Below are 27039 nucleotides of genomic sequence, written 5' to 3' on the forward strand. Positions count from 1 at the left end.
CTCTCAAACTTCCATTCGAAGATAACGAAGATAAATCTGAAGGTATATTGAAAAATACTATAACTTGTATTAATATTTTCAATTAAAAGTATTATAAGTCACAATTATTTTCGGTTCTATTATTAGAATATATACAACTTTTTTCATAGAAAGAAAATCATGATAAATAAAATTTTTTATTACGTTATTTCACTTATTTGAATAAAATTGAATAAATGATTCCTATCACAATCATTCCAACAACATATTTGGAATTTTTTTTAAAATGTTTTATTATAAGATGAAAGAAAGAGTATTCTATTTATCAAAAAGTATCATTACAAAGTTTACATTTATATTGTTGTTTAGAATAATATAAATATAATAAACGTTGCCTTTTTTTAAAAAAAAATTTAGAGGTTTTTTTTCATTTCTTTCATATTGAGAAAGTTTCAATTTCCAAATTAGAAATTTTCCATTCATCAATTAAATGAATAAGGAGGATTATGATTTACAGCCAATTTTTTTGGTAAAATATATTATCAAATTTTGTTGCTATCACACTGTTAAAACTTCAATATTTGAAATATTTGAACAAGTTATTTTAATTGTATAAAAATATTATTCGATTAACGGTAGTGATAGAGTAATAAAATTCAGTAAAGAAAGAATTTTGAGTTTTAGTAAATAAATTCTTTTAAATTATTAACATCAACACTATTTTCATTTTAAACAAACTATAAATTGCACTTACATTATATTAACATTGTAATTTATCTTCGAAACTGAATTTCTGCTGCTTTTTGACACCAATGAAAGGCTTTTGAATTTTCAGATTCTATATTTTCCACACAAAATTCAAAAAACTTGTTATAGCCGGAACATTTTATATTTTCTAACGGTCATGTGACTATATTAATTAAGCCAATTTCATAGTATTATCTAATTTTTTTATAATTCTGGCCAGCGCTATAAATTTGACCTAAATTACCCAGAATCGAAAACTCGTTCAGTATATTTATATCTAACGGATTCAAAAAAAATCGAAAATGAAAAAATTATCATTATGCCAAATAATCTTAAATTAAAAATAATATTACTATTATAATCTAATTTATACTCTACTTTTGCCAAAATTTGATTTATCTTCTTTTATAAATCACTTACATAAAAAATAATCCATCAGTAAACGATTTATAAATTATTATAAAACTAACGCTAATTAACGTTTTAGATATGAAACTCTAATGTTATGAAAAATTAAATTCTTAGACTTTGAACGATTAAAAGTTAAATTTTATTTAATTGGAAAATAAGTGAACGAAGTTATATCAGGAATGTAGTTATATTAAACTTCTACAAATTTAAATTACTGATATAGTAAATATTTCAATTTAAAAAATATACAATGATAGTATATACAGAATATGTTCAATTATAAAGATATAGTATATTAACCATAATTATATAAGACGGGTAAAAATTTTAATAAATAAATTTATCAAATAAATATTGTAAATAAATTAAATGATTTAAAGTTTTACAATATGAGCAAAAAAAATTTTTTATAACTATTTTTTAAAGTATTTTTAATTTCTCATCCAAATCCTTGTTCGTCAGATTTTTCATACCAGTAACTTGCCTTATCTATATCTTTTGTAATTCCATCCCCATGTTCGTATTATCAATTTTAGTTCCAGTACCATGAAAACAACAATATCCTAACAACATCATTCCTCTCCCTCAGCCAATTGCTTATACAATTCAAAAGCTTCATTATAATCTTTTTCGTTGTCATAATAAACACCAAAGTTACATGTTGATATTAAATTCCATTATTTGTATCTTTTTCATTCCAATAAAGAGACTTTTTAAATCTCTTTAACAACCACCAACTTCTAATTGTCCACTTGGTAAATTTTTATTGGCCACTTTAATGTTCAAAGCTAATTCTTGATTTTTTTAGTTCCGTATCCATTATAATAACAGTAACCAACAAAAAGTTGTACTAAAATATGATTTTTTTTTCTTGATGCATCAATAAAAAATTAAATGCTTTCTTACGATCGATCTTTCTTAAAATTCCATAATAATTACGTATAAAATAGAATTTGAACTATTTTACTCTTTTTATTACTTGTTAACAAACTATAAATTTTTCGTAAATATTTTAGGGTCTGATCTAGAAAAATCGAGATAAGGGAATTTTTTGGTTGAAATTTAAAATTAATCTAGTCATATCAAAAAGTATAATCAATAAAAATCTTAATTTTGAAAAAAAAATTCTCTAACTTTAATCTTCCTAGATCAGGCCCCTTAATATTCAATAATTCGTTTTTTAAGTCCTGACCAATTCCTTTATTATATAATTCATTATCCGGAGCATAGCGAAGGACTTTCTATTGTAGAGCACTTAATGATTTTGTTAACCATGGAATTTTCCTTCCTTCCATCCGCTTACGTCACCTTACTATTTCCTTTTTGATTATGTATCACTTTTTTTTGTAACTGATAATCTAAATTTTTTTTGTATCACAATTATTTTCGCGGCTCACGAAGCAAAAAAAAATTTATTATTTTTTTTTTCTTTCACTTTTAAGGAACAGAAATCGCAAGTGAGAGAGGTAAGTTTCTCGTTTTTTAATTATTTTCGCGTTTTTTTCTATTTGAGAAGGTTTTAACGCTCACTTTTTTTAGGACTTCGCAATTGTAAGTAAGGTGAGTTGCTCAGTTTTCTTGATTATTTTCACGTCTTCTTTTTGTTTGAAAACGTTGTTAACGTTCTTTCTCTTTCTTTTTTTTTTCTGGGAATACTCTGGACTTCAGTATAGACTTTGAAATCACAAGTAGAAAGGTGTTTCTCAGTTTTTTATTATTTTGACATCTTTATTTTTGTCTGAAAATGTTATTAACGTCCTTTCTCCTTTTCTTTTAGTTCAAAAAGATTGTTACTTAGATAGTTTTTAAAGAAAATGATATGGTTTGATTTTTACATATAATTTTAATAAATTTTAATTTTTAGGATTTATTCCAATATTAACTATAATACTGACTTAAACAACATATTATTCAACTTTTAACATAACTGATAAGTAAACCTCATTTTTCTTGTAAATTTTACATGTAATAAAGGACTGTTGTTCTTTAGGCAGTTTTGAGAAAATATAAAATTTATTTTTATTTTTATTTTTAAAGTAAATTACATTTTTTACTTTTAAAATAAAAATAAAATTTCTTTTTATTAAAATTTTCCAAATTTTGAAGTGTTTACAACCTAATAATAATATTTCATATATTTATTATTTTAATTATCTAAATTTTTGACAAGTAACTTTTAACTCTATTAACATTTGCTATAGTTACAATTACAATGATGATTTATTATTTTCATTTGGTGATCAATACAAGTTTCTTATATAATAAGATGGCAATTTGATAGTGAGTTCAAATCAAAATAAAATCATTTATTCATTTTCCAAAATAAATCTATCTTTCAAAATGCCTTCATCTATTATGATCCTTTGTTAAATAAAATTTAAAGGGTTAGATGAAGCGTCTGAACCTGGAATGTTTAAAACCCTTCATTCACTACGGTTATTATAAAAAACAGATTTCTCTATTCCTATATGATCTACAAGTCACGGATTATGCGCTACTATGTGGAATTTAACCATGGATAAGTATTAAAATTATTACTTTATTTTATGTAATACTATTGCATAATTTTTTAATGCGAAAAAAATTATTATTAATATAGGTGCTAGTTTCGATTATGATTCAATAAAAACAGATGAAGGGGTCATAATGGAATATTTTCACCTACAAGATAAATATGATAAGATTAATCTCGCTCATCTTTTGTCTATCACTACTGGAGTACTTATAATAAAATAAATGACATTTAAAAAATTGTCTTCAATATATTTTAATTCTAACTAAACAATTTGGAAGTATTAGTTCTTTTCCTATTACATATATCTAATACTAATCTAATGTGTCAATAAAATAACGTAATATTAAACAAAATTTCCTATTTTGGAATTATTAAATGTGAAGTATTTTTAACTCTTAATATCTAATACGTGTTTAAGATGTCCCTTCACTCCACCAAATGGGAATATTTAATTTTTCAGTGAAACTGTAGCAATTTAATGGTAATTCTTCCGAAGCCTTATTGCTTAAATCCACAAATAGTAATGCTCCCTTTGCTTTATCAATTGAATTTGAAAATACCAGCAGTCTGAATACCTATAACTCCAAATTGATTACCAGCCAGTCGTGCTAATAAAACTATTATTTTTCTTTTATGATTTCACACATTTTTGTTTGTTACATTTAATGTGAGGAACTTGGTTGGTTGAATGCTCTTTTAATACCATGTTACTAATGATGGATTGTCAGTATCTGTAACTAGTGATGACAAATAACCAATATCAGCAATGTAAATACCTCCAAGTTGAATACAGCTTATCTATATAACGTACTTATAGATATTTCAAAGTATGATTGCTTTTTTTCCACGAAATTTTTCAAGAATACAATATTATTAAATAATACCAGATTCCTTCAAGACACCATCACGTTGTAACTATTACTCTCTACCCAGACGAGACGGAATTTATAATTGTTCATAAATGTTTAAAACTATAGAAAATTTTTTTTTGGATTATATATGGTTTTGTAATATCCTTTCTTGTAATCAACAGTTGTTGTAAATAAAATAAAAAATAAATGTAAATATCAAAATAATTTTGTAATCTGAAACATTATAATCATAAATAACTAATAGATTTATCATTGCACTTTAAATCTTATATGTCTTACGTTTTTAAAGCACTGTAAAAAATCTGATCCGTGTTTTATCTTTCCATGTTTTTTCCGTGAATGTATCATTTTCATGGAATTTATAGCCTTAAATCATGGAAATTTTCATCTCGCTAACACGGATATCCGTGAATGTATCATTTTCACGGAATTTTTACGGAAGACACGGAGAAATAATGGAAATATTCGGATAAAAATTTTTTATAGGGAAGACATTAGATTAGATAAACTGGATTCATAAATAGGATATTGAATGGAGTTTATAAAGGAAGAAAAGGAATTATGGTCTAAAAAAGAAGGATCTTTTGAATTGATTTTGTAAGAATGGTAAATTGAATATCGAATGATTTTATTCAATCTTAAAAAGAATGCTCGGTATTACTTATATTCTTTTAGTCACAAAATAATGCTAACCCAAAATGCAATTTCTTCCTCATTAGCATTCAGGCGTATATTCATTAGTAAGAAATCATGTATTTTGGACTTTATAGCAGTTTTCCATTTTCTAATATTTAGCATCACCTCTTTTAATTTTTAAGATTATTTAAAAAGTATAAGGGTAAACATTCACGTAAACTGTAAATTCAGTTTTATAAATTTGTAAATTTAAATTTTTCTATCAAGAAGTTCTAATTGTTATATATAATTTTTATAAAGCTATCAGGAATTTTAGGATGGGAATCAAAAAAAAATTTTTAAGCATGATATGGTCTTTGATTTTTCCAAATCATCTTAGCCAAATGATAAGGGAGACTTTTTCATTCTTTAAATGCAGAAGGAAAGAATATGGTAAAGGGAAGGGAGATAAATTATGAAACAGCAAATAAACAAGTTGTATTTATATGTAAAATGCCTTATTATTACAGAGGGCTGTGTCATAATAAATTGCAAAGTCACATTAAAAGCCACATCAGCATCAGAGATGGCCACATTTTCTTTTCATATTTGTTTGTAAAATTTGTATGATAAACACAGCCCATGCTAATAATAAGCCCATCTTTGTGTTTCTAAATCAGGAGATCAGGACTGATTTAAAAATTTATATTGGCTTTATTATAAAAATATTACTATGTTTATTATTAAGTGAAGTAAATATTGAAACTAAGTACTTGTATCAAATTACAAAAAATAAAGCAATTTAATAAATCACATTTCTTATAAGATTTATCATTTTATTTTAGAAATAACAGAGCAGCACAATAATTATTTTAAATAAATGGATAAGCATTATTTGAAAAATCATCACAAAATTTTCAGGGTATTCAATATTTCACAAATAGTTATATTTCTCGAAATTTATGCAATATAATTAACAATATTATATGTATAATTCTTTGTACAAATTTATATAAAAATTAACAAATTTTTCTACAATATATTGTGGAAAATACATTATATATATTAAATATGCAATTAATGTGCATTTTTAGGGTGTGCAAATCAGTTTTTTCATGCAAAAATATTGCATATGTTTTACATATAAAAAAATTTCCTGATGATGATGAATATTATTAATAATATATACGTAACTTCCTGTGTTAATAAAATTGGTTAAAAAATGAACTAGTCATTTATAAACGACCCTAGCATCGCCACCTGACAGTCCTGACATCGCCACCTGAAAAATTGGTAGCCGGATTTATTTGCCAGTTATACATGCCGGTTACATATGATTTCGGATAGTAAGCCAAAAAAACGATTTCCGATTTCCACTTTCTCTTCGCTATAACTTTTTTATAAACTCATATTTAAAATAATAAGCCAAAACTACATTTATGTAAAGCTCCGCATGAGCCGGCTTGAGCCGAATCAGGATATGGCTCGAGCTCAGCTCAGAAAATTATGCAGAGCCAATCTGAGCCAGGCCACAAATTTTTATGGCTCGGTTTGAAGCCATGATAATTGGCTCAAATCAAGTGAGCTGAGCCGAGTTATAAAAATTTTGACTTGAGCCAAGCTGGGCTCGAGCTAATTTATTTGAATATCGTTTCAAAAAAAAGTTAACTTCTTGAGGTTTACTTTAACAAAATGAGACTTTATTATACTAAATAATAATAATGTTTGATTATTTTTGCTTTTCTTACCAAATAGTGAGTTTTTATTGGCTAATTGTTACTCACGTGACGAACCAGAAAATTGAAACATTTTTGAATCATTGTCGAGTATAGACTTCCTGCACCATATGAAAATTTTTTAGTCACAGTTTCAACAATATTTGTGAATAATGTCACACTGATAATTTATTTAATAATTTAGATAGTAAGTTATAAAAAAAAAAAGAATTATTTAAATTACAAACTAAGAAACCTGTAAAATCATTTTACTACTCTAACCCTAGTGTTTAAATAAAAAGGATTATTAAATTACAAACTAGGAAATTTGTAACCCATTTTACTACCTCGTCTTAGTGTTTAAATAATTCTAAATAAAAAAAAAAGAAAAAGGAATTTGTAAAACATTTTACTACTTTAACCACGGTATTTTAAATAAAAATTAAAAAGAAACAATTTCTGTAAATCTTTAAAAAAAAAAATTTACTTTCATTTGCATTAATTTATATCCTAATTTAAGGAATAAAATTAATTAATATGAAATTAATTGTATGAAAGTATTTCTCTTTTTGGTACATACCTAATGACTTTATACTATACAATCATCCAAACTTTCACTTTTTAGAATTTTATTTGATTTTTCATTTGTAAAATCTGAACATTCACTTTCTAAAATTTCATTTAATTTTTTACTGGTAAAATTAAACAAACGACTTGTATGATATGCTTGTGGATGAGATTCAGTCATAGTAGGTTTAATATATCCAATTGGCGCATTGATAAATTCCATAATGTTACTTTTTAACTCTTCACTAATATTTTTAATTTCCATTTCAGAAGGAAGATAAATCCATCTTTTAATTACATTTAAAACTTCTGATGTAGATGGTCTTTTTAATAGATCTCCATCCCAACATTTTTTCATTAAATCTATATAGCATTGTGGAGTATTTTCAATAATTTCAGGACGTTCACCTTCACAAATACTTATACTAAGTTGAACATCATATGCTCTATCATTAAATGGTGAAATCCCAGATGTAAATTCCCACATAATCATAGAAAAACTATATATATCACTAGCTGGAGTATAAGGTTTACCTCTTAAAATTTCAGGTGCTATAAATGGCATAACACCATAAATTTCATCATCTTTAAAAAAAGATTTTACAGGTCTACTTAATCCTAAATCACTAATCCAAATTTCATCCTTATTAATCAAAATATTACCATCATGAAAATCACAATGAATAAGATTTTGTTCATGCATTTTGTGAAGTCCAGCAATAATCATAAATAATTTATGCAACTTTGATCTCCAATCATTTGTAATTATATTTGTTAAACATTTTCTTAAATTACCTTTATCTGCATAATCCATTACTACTGTATAATTTGAAGTTTTTGGATTTTTTGTAAATCCATATAAATGAACAATTATTTTTGATCCTATACATTTATAATGATTTTTCCACTACAAATTAAATAAAAATTAAGTAAATAAATTATACTAATTAAAGTTAAAAAGGCAAAGAAATAATATTAGTCATACTTCATCTAAAAATTCATTGAAATTTTCAGAGTCATTTAAATTGTTGAGACATTTGAGAACTACTTTCATATTTTTATCAGACCAAATAGCTTCATATATAGTACCAAATCCCCCTTTATCAAGATATTTAATATTTTTAAATTTATCATAAGGAATCCACATCAATTCTTGAGTTTCTTTAAGTATAAATTGATCTAGTAATTCATTTCCACTATTTCTAAAATTTCAAATAATAATTGATTTATAACAAAGTTCAGTTCATATTAAATTCAAAATCAAAATTTTAATACTTACACTAAAATTTAAATACAAATTTAATATTTAGTAAAATTAAGTTAGTTTAATTAAATTGTAATTACTATTATAATGAATATTACATAGAATATAATAATATTGAATAACTTACCATCTACATTACATAAGTATTATTAAATATTTTTTTTTTAAAATAAGAATTTGATTAGTTTAAAACATAATAAAATCGAATAACTTGTAACTTACTTCCTAAAATATTTTTTTTTAAATAAAGAATTTAGTTAGTTTAAATTATAAGTACATAAAACTTAATAGAATTGAATAATTTATAACTTACTCCCTAAAAAAATTTTTTTTAAAAAAGAATTTAGTTAGTTAAATAATAGATTTATTAATAGGTAAATATCATATAAAATATAATAGAATTAAACAAATTATAACTTACTCCCTAGTAAATATTTTTTTAAATAAAAAATTTAGTTAGTTTAAAGTATAAGTAAATATTACATAAAATATAAAAGAATTGAATAACTTACTAACTAAATTATATATTATTAAATATTTTTTTAAATAAAGAATTTATTAGATCAAATTGTCAGTAAATATTGAAATATAATAGGAATTGAATAGCTTATAAATTACTTCCTAAAATATTTTTTTTTAATAAGAATTTAGTTAGTTTAAATTATAAGTAATATCACTTAAAATATAATAGAACTGAATAATTTATAACTTACTCCCTAAAATATTTTTTAAATAAAGAATTTAGAAAGTTTAAATTATAAGTAAATATTACTTAAAATATAATAGAATTGACTGAATAACTTATAACTTACTCCCTAGAATATTTTATTTAATTAAAGAATTCAGTTAGTTTAAATTATAAGTAAATATCACTCAAAATATAATTGAATTGAATAACTTACCATCTATTACATATTATTAAATATTTTTTTTTAAACAAAGAATTTAGTTAGTTAATTATTAATTATTGTACTGTAGGTTAATGTCACTTAAAATATAATAAAAATCAAATAACTTACTATCTATATTATGTATTATTAAATATTTTTTTAAATAAAGAATTTAGTTTGTTTAAATTATAAGTGAATATCATATAAAAATATAGTAGAATTGAATAACTTACTATCTATATTACATATTATTAAATATTTTTTTTAAATAAAGAATTTAGTTTGTTTAAATTATAAGTAAATATTACATAAAATATAATAGCTTGTAAACTTACAATCTAAATATTTTTTTAGATAAAGTATTTAGTTAGTTTAAATTATAAGTAATATTATCACATATAATATAATATAATTATTATAATTGAATAACTTATATAACTTACTCTCTAAAATATTTTTTAAAATAAAGAATTTAGTTAGTTTAAATTATAAGTAAATATCACAAAATATAGTAGAATTGTATAACTTACTAACTATATTACATATTATTAATATTTTTTTTGAATAAAAAATTTAATTATAAGTAAATGTCATATAAAATATAAGAGAATTAAATACTTATAACTTACTTCCTAATATATTTTTTAAATAAAGAATTTAGTTAGTTTAAATTATAAGAAAATATCACATAAAATATAATGGAATTGAATAACTTATCAGTTATAACTTACTTCCTAAAACATTTTTTTAAATAAAGAATTTGGTTAATTTAAAATTATAAGTAAATATCACTTAAAACATAATAGAATTGAATAACTTACCATCTAGTATATTACATATTGTTAAATATTTTTTTAAATAAAGAATTTAATTAGTTCAAATTATAAGTAAATATCACATAAATTGAACAACTTACCATCTATATTATTACATTTTATTAATATTTTTTTAAATTAATTTAAATAATTTATTTTACAAGCAAATATTACATAAAATATGATAATAGAATTGAATAGCTTACCATCTATTACATATTATTAAATATTTTTTAAATAAAAATTTAGCTAGTTTAAATTAACTATCATATAAAATATAATAGAATTGAATAACTTACTATCTATATTACATATTATTAAATATTTTTTTAAATAAAGAATTTGGTTAGTTTAAGCTATATAAGCAAGAAATATAATAAAATTGAATAACTTATAACTTACAATCTAAATATTTTTTTAAATAAAGAAATTAGTTAGTTTAAATTGTAGGTAAATAATATCACATAAAATACAATATAATTGAATAACTACAACTCACTCTCTAAAATATTTTTTAAAATAAAGAATTTAGTTATTATAAATTTAAGTAAATATAACATAAAATATAATAAAATTGGATCACTTACTAACTACATTACATATTATTAAATATATTTTTAAATAAAAGGATTGTTATTTTAAATTATACGTAAATATTATTGTAAAATATAATGGAATCAAATAACTTATAGCTTACAATCTAAATATTTTTTAAATAAAGAATTTAGTTAGTTTAATTATAAGTAATAAATATCACATAAAATGTAATAGAATTGAATAACTTATGGCTTACAATCTAAATATTTTTTTGAATAAAAGAATTTAGTTAGTTTAAATTATAAGTTAATATCACATATATAAAATATAATGAAATTAAATAACTCACTATCTATATTACATATTATTAAATATTTTTTTTTAAAAAAAAGAATTTAATTAATTTAAATTATAAGTAAATAATAACACATAAAATATAATGATACTGAATAACTTATAACTTACTCCCTAAAATATTTTTTTAAATAAAGAATTTAGTTAATTTAAATTATAAGTAAATATTACATATAATATAATAATAGAGTTGAATAACTTGTAACTTACAATCTAAATATGTTTAAATAAAGAAGTTGGTTAGTTTAAATTAAATTATAAGTAAATAATATCACATAAAATATAATAAAATTGAATAATTTACCATCTATATTACATATTTTTTAAATAAAGAATTTAGTTAGTTTAAATTATAAAGTAAATATTCCATAAGATATATAATAGAATTGAATAACTTATAACTTACTCCCTAAAATATTTTTTTAAATAAAGAATTTGGTTAGTTTAATTTATGAGTAAATATCACATAAAAATAATATAATTGAATAACTTATAACTTACTCCCTAAAATTTTTTTTTTAAGTAAAGAATTTAGTTAATTTAAATTATAAGTAAATGTTACATAAATATAATAGAATCGAATAACTTACCGTCTATATTATATATTATTAAATGGCATGTTTTTAAATAAAGAATTTGGTTAATTTAAATTATAAGTAAATATCATCATAAAATATAATATAATTGAATAACTTATAGCTTACAATCTAAATATTTTTTTAAATAAAGAATTTAGTATATTATATAAATATATAGTATAGTTGAATAACTTATAGCTTACAATCTAAATATTTTTTGAAATAAGAATTTAGTTAGTTTAAATTATAAGTAAATATTACATAAATATAATAGAATCGAATAACTTAATAACTTACTAACTATATAACATATTATTAAATATTTATTAAATAAAGAATTTAGTTAGTTTAAATTATAAGTAAATATCACAAAAAATATAATAGTATTGAATAACTTACTATCTAGTATAATATAAGTAAGGAATTTAATCAATTTAAATAATAAGATAATAAGTATAATAAGTAAATATCACATAAATGTAGTAGAATTGAATAACTTATAGCTTACTCCCTAAAATATTTTTTAAATAAGAATTTAGTTAGTTTAATTATAAGATGTCAGTCATGTCACATAAAATATGATAGAATTGAATAACTTACTAACTAGTATATTACATATTATTAAATATTTTTTTTAGATAAAGAATTTAGTTAGTTTAAATTATAAGTAAGGGATCACCAATTTAAAAGTTCGTTTAACATGATCCCCAATTTTGGCAAAAATCATGAAATAATAAACAGTAAAAAACATAGCGTCACATGACACTAAGACATTGCCATATGACAAAATCTCAGTTTCTTTCAACTTTTCCCAAATTTTTATTATAAATGTTCGATTTTTACTGTTGATTATTTCTCCTCCACCCCATCTTAAATTTATGATGTTAAACGAACTTTTAAATTGGTGAGCCCTAAATATCACACAAAAATATAATATAATTGAATAACTTACCATCTAGTATATTACATATTATTAAATAATTTTTTAAATGAATAATTTAGTTAGTTTAAGTATCACATAAAATATAACAGAATTTGAATAACTTACCAACTGTTATATTACATATTATAAATATTTTTTTTTTAAATAAAAATTTTAGAAATAAAGAATTTAATAGCAGAATCGTATAGATTTATATAAAATATAATAACTTACACCCTATAGCGTTATTTAATTATTTAGTTATTAAATAATTTTAGGTAAAATAGTCAGTTAAGTATAAAAATTATATAAATACATGAATTTAATAACCTATAAACTTACAATCTAATTATTTAAATCAAGAGGTTAGTTAGTTTGAATTATTAAAATATAAGAATTAATAACTAATAACTTACCAACTTAGATAGGTATATGATCAAATAATTTTTAAATAAAGAATTTAGTTAATTTGAATTACAGTAAGTAACATTTAATGCGCAATAAATATAACTTACAAACTAATAGTATTATTAGTTATTAAATATGTTTTTAATAAGTTATTAGTTAAAATGATTGAATTAAATAACTTATAACTTACAAGCTATAAGCAATTTAAATGAATATAATAGTTGGTTATAATGAATTAATTTACATTTTCAAGTCAAATTATTCAAAACCATTTTTTTATTTATAAATACTTTAATAGTTTAAAATTATTAAATTATTTATATTTACCTTTAGAATCATTAATAGTATTTAAAACTAGTATTATTATATTGTAAATTTATTAGGATAATTCTAATTTGTGTTAAACTGAATTCATGTTCATGCTACATGCTTTTTACCTTCATCATTACTATCAGCCATTTCTTTTCTTTTTTTTTTCTTTAAACAAAGTTTATTAAAATTCATGATCGAATCTAAATGCAAACTGATATGATGAGAAGAAAAAGATGTTGAAACTCCCTTAAAATCATTAATTTCTTATTGTAGAATTTTATGCATGCAGAATGTGGATCATATCATTATTATTTTACAAATTTGGAAAGAATGACCCGTTCTGATTAAAAAGTCTAATTTTATCCATATAATAGTGAGTTGAGCCGCATTCCTAATTGCCGATCATTTTGACACAAATTCATGTGATGATGTATTTCAGGATCAACAAATCATGCCCCCATTATTTGTGGCTATCTTTATGCACTGCATATTGGTTAGAGTATTACATAAACCATTACGATACTGTCGAAACTTGTTCATGTACTTTTCAGAAAAATACAAGGTAAAGATCCTTATACATTTTTGATTTGTAGCATATTTATCATTGTAGAGTGTAGAGTATTACGTAAACCAATACGAAACTTATTCTGATATTCTGTTAAAATAAAAAATTTCAATTACTATCTTTAATCTTAATTTTCTATAACGGAAAATTTCAATAAGAAATATAATATATCTCCATCTTACGTTTTGGGATATATTAGTTGATCAGTTTTTACTTAATCAAAAATCTTAAAAAAGTGTATCATCAGATAAAGTAGAATTAAAGCAAATTTATTCAGTCCTTAACTATAAGTCGAATTTTATAGTCAAGAGTTAGTCTTTTTTACAGCATTTCATATTATTTCATATTTAGTTGCAAGCAACTATTGCGGTAATATTGAGTTGAAAAATTGACGAAAATATTCCATATTGAATTCGGTTCTGTAATCGTACCATAAAAAAGTAAAACAATGGATAATCTGCCATCTGGTCCTGAGAAAACGCACGGATCAAATGGTAAAAAATCGGATACACTAAATAGTTTTTCTTTATTCTTTATAGATTAATAGATATAGTATCCTTATTTTTGTAAGTTTCAGATTTGGAGACTTGAAAAATTTATTAACAAATTATTTAGCCAAATATTCGTGACTTATAAGATAGATAGAATTTGTTAATTAATTAGTTTATAATATTATAGACGTGACTTGCCAAAATCACTCGATTTAATAAATTTATTTTTACCAGGATAATTTTTTATGACAATTAACTTTTGTTCTGACCAGTCATACAATTTAATAACCTTGCTTTATGAAACTTAATAAAATATTATTACTTTTTTTTCTTTTAATTTTCAGTCACACCATTTCGGAAAGTATAATTTAAAAAGTTAAAAAGAAACTATATTGACTTATTGACTTAACCTGTTAAAGGATGCGGGAGTGTAACTTTATGAAATTCTAAGAGAAATACAATTAGCTACCAGAGTGCTTTTTTCCTATAATTGTGTTGGCATAGAAAGCGAAGGTATGTACTATTGTATAAGCACTTGTAGTTTACAATCGCTTAGATCTAATAATTTTTGTTATTTCACAGATGATTGTTAAGAATACAATTGAATTTGTTGAACAAAAGAAATATTTGGAGGATAAAGGAAATATAGACGATCAGCTTCAAAATTTACAAAATATAAATCAAGCTATTGCCCACAAGACTAGCAAAAGGGTTATTCCGAACTCTAATAACAAGTCTAAAAGTAATTCTAAGAAATTGTCTCTTAATCACTAGGTCGTTGCATAAATTCGAACATGAATTAAAACATTGATTCAATAGAATAAAATTGCAATTTAGCGTCACTTTCGTTGTGTGTCATCGAATAAATTTTTTAATTTTCTTAATCAATAAAATTTTTTTAAAATTAGCGAACGTAATAGAGATCATGCGAATTATTACCAATAAAATAACAAAATACTATGCAAAATTATTATTTTTTTTTTTAAAAAAAAAAATTCTAGCTAAAAAGGAAATTCATTCCTAGATTTTTTAACATACCATGATTAAATTTTATTTTATTTTATTTTATTTATTACGATTGTGTATTTATAATGCACAAATCTAATAATTTAACATGTGATTATAAATTTTGTAGTTATATTTTTTATAGAGTCTATGAAATGTCTGTAACTCTATATATCCAACATAAATTTTATAAGATCTCATTCAACTCACCGACAACGACAATTATACAGGTATATTATACCGACAATCAAATTACTGATAAATATATTTATTTCTTTTTGTAAATGGGAATTGTTTTTCTTTCTTGAAAATCTTGACAAGCAATCTAAAGCATATGACAATTGCAAATCAAATTCACGTATAAAATTTTAATATCAGATGTATAAATATCAATTAAATTACATCAATATTTAACTAATTTTTTTGTATAAAAGGAAATTATATTATTTTGTACGCAGTCAATAACAATTTTTTCTAATCTCTTTTCTTCGTATTCGAATGATACCCCTTTTTTTTATTATTTTTTTTAGTAGATATGCGCGTTTCTTCATTGAATATTTATAAGAATATAACATATAATTACAAATGTCTCATTTGTTTATGAATAGCATAATAAATAACTAATACTTGTTAACGATAATATCAGATATACTAGAGGACGATCGATTTTTATGAGTTCAGGAAGAGCAATAATGACACAAAGTGATATAATTATAATATGATAAGTTACATCAGTTATGGGTTTTATAATGGTATTAGAGATGCGATCTGGATAGCCGTAGATAATCCATCACGGAATTTATCCGTTATCCGTATTTGATTATTATTATTGTGGTTTTCAAATTTCATGCCGATCATGTGTCCGATCAAATTAATATATATTTGGATAAATAGACTTATTTAAAGGGTATGTTTTATTTCAAACTATATACTTATAAAAGTTTAAATCACAACATTTTTTAAGATACACAATAAATCAGTAAAATCACAAATAATGATCTATCCATAAAATGATACTGAAGAAAATAGGAATCCCGATGAAGTTTTCATAATAGAAGTTGCTTTTTAACCTATTTAGAAGTGATGTGCTAGACATTTGGAATTGTTAAATTGTTTATTGCATATTTCTCTAAAAAATTGATGGATTATTTAAATAATAGAAATGAAAAATAATTTTATGAGATCAAATAGTGGTGATAAGAGAGATACTATTGTATAATTATGAGTATATGAGTTTATTTATTTTGTTATTTCTGCCATTTTTTTTTTTAGAAAATTTTCTAATAATTACTTTTTGTGTTAGATATTGCATAACATACGTAAATTAATAGATTGAAAAATTAATTTAGGTAATTTAAAGTTATAGATTTATCGTTATTTTATTTTACTCGATTTTTTTTTAAAATATTTTAATATAACTCAATAATATAATTTATTTAACATATTTTAATTTTTAGTAATTTATATTTTTTTTCCAATATTTATTATCAACAATTATAATAAAATTACTAAATTTGATTCTTTATTTTGACTTATTTACGTGGATTTAATGGATTATATGATCCACAAAGGATCTGGTGTCAAATAAAAGTAAAAAATTATGTGAAAAAATTATTGTAAAAAAACAAACAATTTGAAACTTTGGGATAAATATTATGTATTAAAATATGTTAAGTGTTGAATGTGTTTCACATAAAGAGTATTATTTATGGTTACTATTGATTGACATAATTTTTGCATCTTTTGTAGTTGACTCACGGATCGGATTAATATTATTGAAATCGCGTTCGATTCTATATACAGTATAAGAGATTATGCTATAATTGATTATACCCTAGCCTTAGTTATGCCAAAGGAATATCCTCCTCCTAATTTATCTTTACTCTCTTCATTGTTAGGGGTCATTAAATGAGTGGTTATATATCACATGATTGCCAATCATTTGCGATAGTTAATATCACGTGACCCTGCATTTTGAGTTTTTTTACTTTTTTTAACCTGTAAATGAGTATTGTTTGCTATATACTATTGTATAACAACAGATAACGGATTATCCGATGGACTAATCCAGATTTATCCATTACGGATGATGCATCCAGAAAATTATTCGTTATCTGGATTCGGATATAAAGAGGATCATCCGAATGAATGGATTTCGGTATATGATATACCATAAATGTTCAGATCATTATTTATATTAATTCGGTAATTCAAAACCTTATTATATGAGAGTTTCATTTTAATCTATTTGCACCTTATGATATTTAAACGTTATACCAATAAACAAAGAATTTATAATATTAACCAATTAATTAACTTAACTGATTTTTAATAGGTTAACGCTCTAATACTGGTTTGCAGATCTATTTTATTGTTTATCTGCATTAATTCTTAATAAAATCAACATTTTTTTTGACTTTATTTAAAATAATTTTTTTTTTTAATTTCTTTCAAGATTTAAAATGATAATTCAAAACGAAAATACTTATAGTTCTGATACTTCATCTACCTCTTCTATTCCTCCCTCGCTTATAAATGAATTAAATAGATTGAACTTCAATGAAGAACGTCTAAAACGCTATGCCGATGAGTCAATTAATTTAATTTCCAATAACAAAGAAAATGAATTAAGGACTAAAACTACATTTTTACGAGAAATGGCTATTTCCGAAATACTCAATAACATCAAACTTTCAATGAAAGTTGATCTTTGCTTTGTATTAGATTGCACTGATTCTATGAGGTATCATATTGCTGCTGCTAAAGACTGTATCTTTAAAGTGACGAATTATATTAAACATACAAATCCAAGCATTGAACTTTGGGTTGGTTTTTGTGGCTATCGAGATCATAATGATGGATCTTCGCGTCTACAAATTTTCGATTTTAACGACCAATATGACCAATTTGTACAATATATGCTTAATGTAACACCGTCTAGTTCACCAGATAATGATATTCCAGAGGATGTTCTTGGAGGTCTTAATGCAGCAATAACAAAAATGAATTGGAAAAATGACACTCGGATTCTTCTTCATATTGGTGATAATCCACCACATGGTGGGAATTTTACAAATTTGACAGATAATTATCCAAATGGTGATCCATATGGTCTAACCGCAGAAAATGTACTAGAAAAGATGAAATCAAAAAGTATTCTTTATTTTTTTGGGAAAATTACAAATGAAACTGATAAAATGCTTAAAATATTCAGTGGTATAATTGGCGAAATCCCTGTATTTGATCTTATGGAAGATGATTCAATTAAATTATTTGAAAAATTTATTAAATTTGTTTCATCATCAATCACTACTTCCGTTACACTAGTCAGTGTGATCGGAAGCAACTCTAAAGATATATATGCTTTACAACAAAGAAAACTCAATATGAATCCAAATGAACCCAATTGGGATAATCTTAAATTACAAAAAGGAAATCTGTTGTGGTATTATTGTATTCCTAAAACTCTGGATGATCTCAAAAATCCAGGATACTTCAACAAATCGAACCTCTCTTATAAAAGTTTCACCTTCAAGATTGCTTCACAACCGTTTTCTGCGGGTGCTGAGAAATATGCTTACTTTGCTCGTGATATCAAGAGTAAACCAGAAAAAGAAATAGTAATGAAAGAATACCTTAAAGTTGGGCGAAATAAATCTTTTGAAAGATATCTTGAGGCAGTAGAAGTTTCTACGGTTGCACATTTTCTTTCTACGAAATTTAATTTAATTGCAGAAAAAAAAAATATTTCTAAAGTAAATTTTCTCGAGGTGAAACTTTTACGTGTTTGTAATCGATATTATACTATAGAACCAAAACTTAATGCAGAGTATAAACGATTCAATTCAAATACTGGTGTAATTTCAAAACTTCGTCATACTCTTGAAGCATTTGCTCACTTCACATATGAATACACTAAAGGATATTTAGTGGTTTGTGATCTTCAAGGAATTGAAATAACTGACAAATTATTAACATTTCAAGGAATTGAAGTAGTTACTGACGAATTCTTATTAACTGATCCAGCAATACATTGTATTAATCCTTTGAGATTTGGAGGAACAAATATTGGCAAAAAGGGAATTAACGAATTGTTCTTGGCAAATCATAGGTGCAATGATATTTGTAAAAAGTTAAAATTGAGTCATGTTCAATAATTTTAATATATTAGATTCAATATCAAAAATGTGACTGTATTATGAATTTACAATCAATGTAATATTTATAAATTTATTTAAATAAAATATTATCTGAATATAATAACCGATTAAAAAAATCATTAAGAATTTTGAGACATTACTTGTTTTTTATTGAACTGTTAACAATCCTAAAATTAATCAAGCAATATTATAAAATCCATTTGATTTATCGTAGAATTCAGTGATGACTTTCATACAGTATAACGATTAAGGAATAAATCTATTATAGATATTGTATTTATAATAAATTTAATAAATAAATATTGTAATTCCATGTTAGCTATAATTATTACTAGACATAAGGTATAGTTGTTTCTCTTTTGCAAAAAAATTGTAACAAATCGCAAAATTTACATATACTGTATCTTAAGTTGTATGACTTGAAAATTTTGTGTAAATCTCATCATTCCCTGAGGAAACGGTTTTTTATAGCCTAAAATTTATGTTATGTTTTAACCTCAGCAGCAAAGAGATAATAAGAAATAGAATCAGTATATCGGGCAAATATTTAAAGGTATTTAAATACATTATGATCACTAAATTTACTAAATTACTCACAGGTTTTTGAGTTTGCTAAAGTCAATTGTTAAAAATTAAACTTCTGTGGAAACTAAAATCTTTTAAATGAAATTAAGATATAAGTATGGAAATAATGAGATTTTAGAATCATGACAGCGACCATTATTTAAATTTTGTAATATATATTTATTTTTGGATCATTTTAACGCTCACTGGAGGTGAAATTCACCATATCACGTGATATTTATTATCGTAGAGTAAAAAACAGACAATAGCCTTTTCCTATTCGGTAATCTGTCGTACTCTCTGAAATATAGTGGTACAATTTTTTTTTATATTTTTTAAAATAATGTGCCCCATAGACTCCCGGTCAAACGATCATCAAAACACTTGCAAAGTATACTCTTTTTTGGTTGTGATCAACACGAAAAGTTTGCCTGCGAATTTAATATCTTAGATTTTAGATTATAGATTTAATAATAAGAATAATGAATCCTAAATCTAAGAGTATAACGCCCACCCTCCCTCCTTATGAACCGATGGGCTATATATATTTTTTTTCCTTCATTTTTTTTCATTTTAAAAAAAAAAAAAAAATTTCGGGTTACTCTACGTATTACGCAATATTTACTTACGCAAAAAAAAAAATTTTATTTTATACCCAATATAATTTATTAATTTATTCAACAAATCAAAAAAATTTTCTTCATTGTCTTCATATATAAAAAATTACTCAAATACCCAATATAATTTATCAATTTATTCAACAAATCAAAAAAATTTTCTTCATTGTCTTCATATATAAAAAATTACTCAATGTATTATGCAATATTTACAAAAAATAAAATAAAGAAAATTTTACGTATTACTCAATATATACTGTATTATATAATATAAAATTTGTCAATTTATGTAAAAATAAATAAACCCATATATTACTGCAATATAAAATTTATTTTTTTCATAAAAATTTTTCAAAATTAACTTATTACGAAAATTATTACGAAAAATATATTTCGTAAAAATTATTTTTTCTTCATAAAAATTTTACACATTACTCAATCAATCAATATATTTTCCAGTATAAAATTTATTTATTCATAAAAAAATAATTTAAATCAAAGAAAAAAAACTGATCTTTATTTGTTTCCTATCTCTTTTTTTTTACTCATTTACTCAATCAAATTTCATAATTTCATAATTTTTACATTTACATAAATAAATAAATCGAATAAATTCATGTAAAAAAACTGGTATAAAAACAATTTTTTTTTTCGTGACTTTTATTTGACTGTTCTAATTTCCATAAAGGTATAAATAAATAAATAAATAATTACATATAATACAAAATATTACATTAATCAAAATATAAATTATTTCCAAATATATAAGTTGTTTACGATATAATATAAATTTTTATAGGCAATTTCTATTTGTACACGGGGTGTTTAAACACGGGTCATATTAGTATATTAAAAACGGCATTCAAAACCTTCTTTAATGCCTTAAGTAAACTTGCAGAGCAGGTGAAAATACATATATTTATCTGTAATATAATAAGAATAAAAAGTAAAAGAGTATAATGTCAGTAGCATTCAATTTCAAATTAAAAAACAAAAAATTAGTCTATTAAAAATTATATTTATATGACCCGTGTACAAACACCCCGTGTAAACTTTGAAATTTTCATTTTTATATATTATCTATATAAAAAAAGGAAAGATTCGGATGATGTGGCTTAAATAATTACAATATTACATAAATTACTCGTGCTTCTAAAAAAAAAAATCCTAAAATAGGTTTTTTTGCGGCGATCAGACTCCTTTATTTTATTATCGAAAAAAAAAAATAGATCTTTAGTTAATCAAATCAAATAAATTTTTTTTAAAAAAAACGAATCTTTATTCTGGAGTGCAAGAATGATTATTAAAAAGAATCCACTCTTTATCATATTTTTTTTAAAAACTTTAATAAAAGAATTCCTTATATTTTAATTGAAACATTTTTTTTAAGTCTTTTTTTTTAATTTTTTTAAATAAAAAAAAATTTCATGTAATTAAAATAAAAATAAAAATATTTCATGTCGTAAATTCATACACTTTGCATTTTTTTTTCTTCAGATTAAAACCCGATTATCATTTCATCTATTTAATATTTGTATATAAATACTCTGATATTTTTTTTACTTAAAAAAAAAACGTATATTTATATTTTTCAAATATACAGTTTTATTCTTAAAAAAAAAAAAAAATTACAATATCTTTTCTACCTCCTATATCCCTAATGCCAGCAAAGTTGAGTACGATATGCTATATTCACGATTCAACCCAGAGGTCGACAAAGGAATATAGTATAAAGAAATAACTGGAATATCCAGACTGAGTGATGAAGACCCAACCAAAATCATATATCTAAAAATTAAAGCGTTTGTTCCATTGGATAAAGAAATTGATACACAAATCGAAGAATTTGAAAATGGCCAGATAATTTACTTGAGAGGTAAATTTATTGCCTGCAATGGATGGTACACGGTAATGTTACTTATTTTTAGTTCAAAAAACAAAAATTAAAATAAAATAAAAATTAGTATCAAATTATTAATTTTGAAAAAATTGAATTAATAGGTCAATGCTACATCCATTAAACCTATGCCAAGTCTTGATTTTGATATGATGCCAGCTGTAGGCATAAACATAATGATGACAGGTTTGACCACTCAAACTGTTAAAAATGTAGGTGACGAATCTGTTCTTGACTTTCACGTGGAAGAAAATCTTGGAAATAGAGAACCAAAGGATTTTTGGTTAGAGATGAGACATAATTCAAATATTAATTATTTGGCCAATAAAACTAATTCTATCAATCAAACCATGAGATCTACAATGGCAATTTTATCAGGCCTACTCTATTATCAAGAATCCATCATAGATACCAGCACAACTGAAGAGTCTATACCTGGGAAACATATCTTGAAATTAGATGATATATCACTAATTTCTAGCAACCGACCTAATACATCTGCTCAATCCATTAATCTACCATAGTTGAACCAAGAGTCAACAAGTTCAAGGAACACACCTCGTACACCAAGAGGATCTACACCACGTTTAAAAAGAGGTCGTGTTACACTTTCACAACTATCTTCCACCAGGAAGACTCGAAGCCAATCACTAGCATCCGCATTACAAAAAAACCCCCTTCCAACCATGACCCAAAACGAAACCTCTAGTGAAACTTAAATAATAAAATTTATTTTCTTATTCTTTTTTAAAAATATATATATATATATTTTTTTAACCATATAATTGCTGAGCATAAAAAAGTCAATAATAAACAAAAAAAGTATCAGAGATTGCATAAAACTTATTTTCCTTTATTAAATATATAAAATTTTTCACATTAATTTTTAATTTATTGTATTTTTTTTTAAATAATAAATAAAATTAAAACAATACACCAAATGAAACAATTTATTTTTCTTCATTATTCTAATGATGATTTACAACATTTATGATAATCTCGTTTAAACAAATGCATTCTTACATTTCTAAAATTTATGATCTTTAATTATTTTAATATTAAAAAATAATATGCTCCAATCCCTGATTGTTGATCCCGTGATGCTATTAATTAATACGCTCGAATTTGTCCCCATCAGTTCCGTGTTCTGTGGTGGGTACTGAAACAAAAAAAATACTGGCTAGTTATTATATTAAAATTTAGTAAAATTCATTGCATCAAATTTTTTTTGTGTTTGAATAAACATATAAAAAAAAGTTTTTTCTATTGACCATTTAAGCATAAATTTTTAAAGTTTTATTGACAAAAAGTTTCTTTTTAAATTAACATAACTTCAATTAAACTATTACACCCATCCACTAACCATTTAATCCAGATTTTTCATTAATTTAAAACCTATAGTAATGCATAATATATAATCCTTTATAATAATGAAAAATGAAATGAAAGTGAAATAGGTTGATGAAAACAGAAATGGGATGATGTAAAACAAAATGAAACAATACAAAGTGAATTGAGATGATGAAAAATAATGTGGAATGTTGCAAAACGAAATGGAGTGATGAAAAACGATATGGAGCAATATGGAGTGATGAAAACTGATATGAAACGATATGAAGCGATATAGAGTGATGAAAACAATATGAAGTGATATAGAGTGATGAAAAACGATATGGAGCGATATGGAGCGATATGGAGTAATGAAAAATGATATGGAGCGATATGGAGTGATGAAAACCAATATGGAACGATATGAAGCGATATGGCGTGATGAAAAACAATATGAAGCAATATAGAGTGATGAAAAACGATATGGAGCGATATGGAGTGATGAAAAATGATATGGAGCAATAGGACCCCAGAAAATGCTTATATATGTAAGGTACCAAGGTGCTTAGCCAACATAGAAAAGTTTTATGATGTAAGAATTTTATAATGCTTAATTTTAAGAAAATTTTATACTATGTAAGATAATTAAATTGCATATTTTTGGTATTATTTTAAAATACTAAGAGTTTTTAGTTGCTTATTTTTCATATTTATATAACTTTTTAAAATATTATATATTGAATTTATAATTAATTTTTATTTTATTTTCACTAACAGTGAGTGTTAATTTTGTACTACATTTCACAATTTTATATAAATACATAAACAAAAATTTTTTTTGATAAAATTTCATTTTTTTTTTTCAATGTTTTATTAATTCTGTCAATAGTATCTTTTTAATTTTTATTAAACTCAGTGTATTATTTTTAATATAAAATTACTATATTATACATGTTTATTTTGTTAAATAAAATTACTATAAATATGTTTTACTTTAAAATATAATTTCACTACTCACCACTTTGATTATATTAAATTATCTTTTATGCTTAAGTAAGTTTGTTCAGCAAGTTAAATCTACTTGTATTTTAATTTTCATAAGGCTAAGTATGATATTTATATAGAAAAGCATATTTTTTTTAACGGTAATAACTTTTAAATTTTTCACTTTTTCGTTTATAACTTCAGAGCGTAATTACACCACTTCAGTCAAATGAAATCGACTTTCTAAATTAATTGAAAGTTGTTCAGCAAGGTCGAAACTACTTATATATTAATTTTCATGAGTGTGGGTACAATACCTATGGTGAAAATGCATTTTTCATAACGGTACTACCTTCCGAATTTTTCATTTCTCCGTTCACAACTTTAGAGCGTAATTACACCTCTTTGGTCAAATAAAATCGACTTTCTAAATTAATTGAATATTGTTCAGCAAGGTCGAAACTACCTACATATTAATGTTTATGGGTGTAAGTATAATACTTATGGAGAAATTTACATTTTTTGTAATAGTATTAATTTCGAATTTTTCTTTTACTGTTTATTAACTTTATTAATTGAATATTGTTAATCTACTTGTATATTATGTTTAGTTTAGCTTCACAACATATTTAAAATTGGATTTAATAAAATATATTAATTAATAAATATATTTTATAAATTATATATGTTATAATAAAAATTTAATTAGGTTATTGCTTATTTTTATATAATTTTTAAGGTTAGATATCAACAATTCTTAGCGATCATAGTAAAAACCTATGCTTAGAGCTACTAATAAAAAATATTTTTGGGACCTTACCTATATAAGTATTTTCCGGGGTCCTGGAGCAATATGGAGTGATGAAAAATGATATGGAGCAATATGGAGTGATGAAAACTGATATGAAGCAATATGGAGTGATGAAAACCGATATGAAGCGATATGGAGTGATGAAAACCAATATGGAACGATATGAAGCGATATGGAGTGATATGGAGTGATGAAAAGCGATATGGAGCAATATGGAGTGATGAAAACTGATATGAAGTGATATGGAGTGATGAAAACTGATATGAAGCGATATGGAGTGATATAGAGTGATGAAAACTGATATGAAATGATATGAAGCGATATGGAGTGATGAAAAATGATATGAAGCGGTATTGAGTGATGAAAACTGATATGAAACGATATGAAGCAATATAGAGTGATGAAAAATGATATTGAGCGATATGGAGTGATGAAAAATGATATGGAGCAATATGGAATGATATGGAGCGATATAGAGTGATGAAAAGCGATATGGAGTAATGAAAAATGATATGAAGTGATATGGAGTGATGAAAAATGTTATAGGAGCGAAAGGGACAATGATAAATGAAAAGGATAATTAAAAACAAAGTGGAAGCAAAGGGAATGGTAGAAAAATAAAAATACTAGCAATAAAAGTGAGTCTTCTTGAAGTTATTTGAAATTGTTGTTTTCTGAAAAACAAGTTAACAAGTTAGCATAAGAGAAAAAGAACATTAAACTAGCGAAGTAATAAGAAAATAAAAAAATCTTACCTTAAGAAGTTCCAGTAAAAGCTGGTCATTTTGAAAATAATACTACAAGAAAGCAAAAAACAAAATATGCGTTACGCATTTGTGTAATATGAAATCACCTGGTGAATTTCACCAGGGTAAATTTAAAATTTTAATAATTTTAATGCATTGCAGATCAAGGTGAAATTCACCAGAGGTGAATGTAAAATTAATCCTTTATTTTTTTTTATAGATGTAAATGTGATCTTATGTATTATGATAAAGAAAAATGTTCCGTGGTGTAGATAATTCGCGGGATTAATGTGGAAAGAAAGATGCACGCAAATTATAAATATGAAAAAAAAATAAGTATCTCGAAGAAAAAAATACAAGAGTAGAAAA

At 23.5% G+C, this 27039-nt stretch overlaps 3 protein-coding genes across 3 annotated transcripts; 2 read left to right on the forward strand and 1 right to left on the reverse strand.

Annotated features, from left to right (window-relative positions):
* Positions 1–7443: 7443 nt before the first annotated feature.
* Positions 7444–8568, reverse strand: OCT59_024200 (uncharacterized protein; the record flags this gene model as incomplete). Its single annotated transcript, XM_066135261.1, has 3 exons — positions 7444–7784; positions 8217–8328; positions 8407–8568. The coding sequence occupies 3 exons, from the start codon at positions 8566–8568 to the stop codon at positions 7444–7446; spliced, it is 615 nt and encodes a 204-aa protein (XP_065991302.1).
* A 9456-nt stretch (positions 8569–18024) lies between these two features.
* Positions 18025–19719, forward strand: OCT59_024201 (uncharacterized protein; the record flags this gene model as incomplete). The annotated part of the gene is made up of 1 exon (XM_025310497.2): positions 18025–19719. The coding sequence occupies one exon, from the start codon at positions 18025–18027 to the stop codon at positions 19717–19719; it is 1695 nt and encodes a 564-aa protein (XP_025181790.2).
* A 2844-nt stretch (positions 19720–22563) lies between these two features.
* Positions 22564–23324, forward strand: OCT59_024202 (uncharacterized protein; the record flags this gene model as incomplete). Its single annotated transcript, XM_066135263.1, has 3 exons — positions 22564–22574; positions 22658–22811; positions 22905–23324. 3 exons carry the CDS (start codon positions 22564–22566, stop codon positions 23322–23324), a joined length of 585 nt encoding a protein of 194 aa, XP_065991303.1.
* Positions 23325–27039: the final 3715 nt, after the last annotated feature.

This window comes from Rhizophagus irregularis, chromosome 4 (assembly GCF_026210795.1).
Source record: "Rhizophagus irregularis chromosome 4, complete sequence".
Taxonomy (NCBI): Eukaryota; Fungi; Glomeromycota; class Glomeromycetes; order Glomerales; family Glomeraceae; genus Rhizophagus; species Rhizophagus irregularis.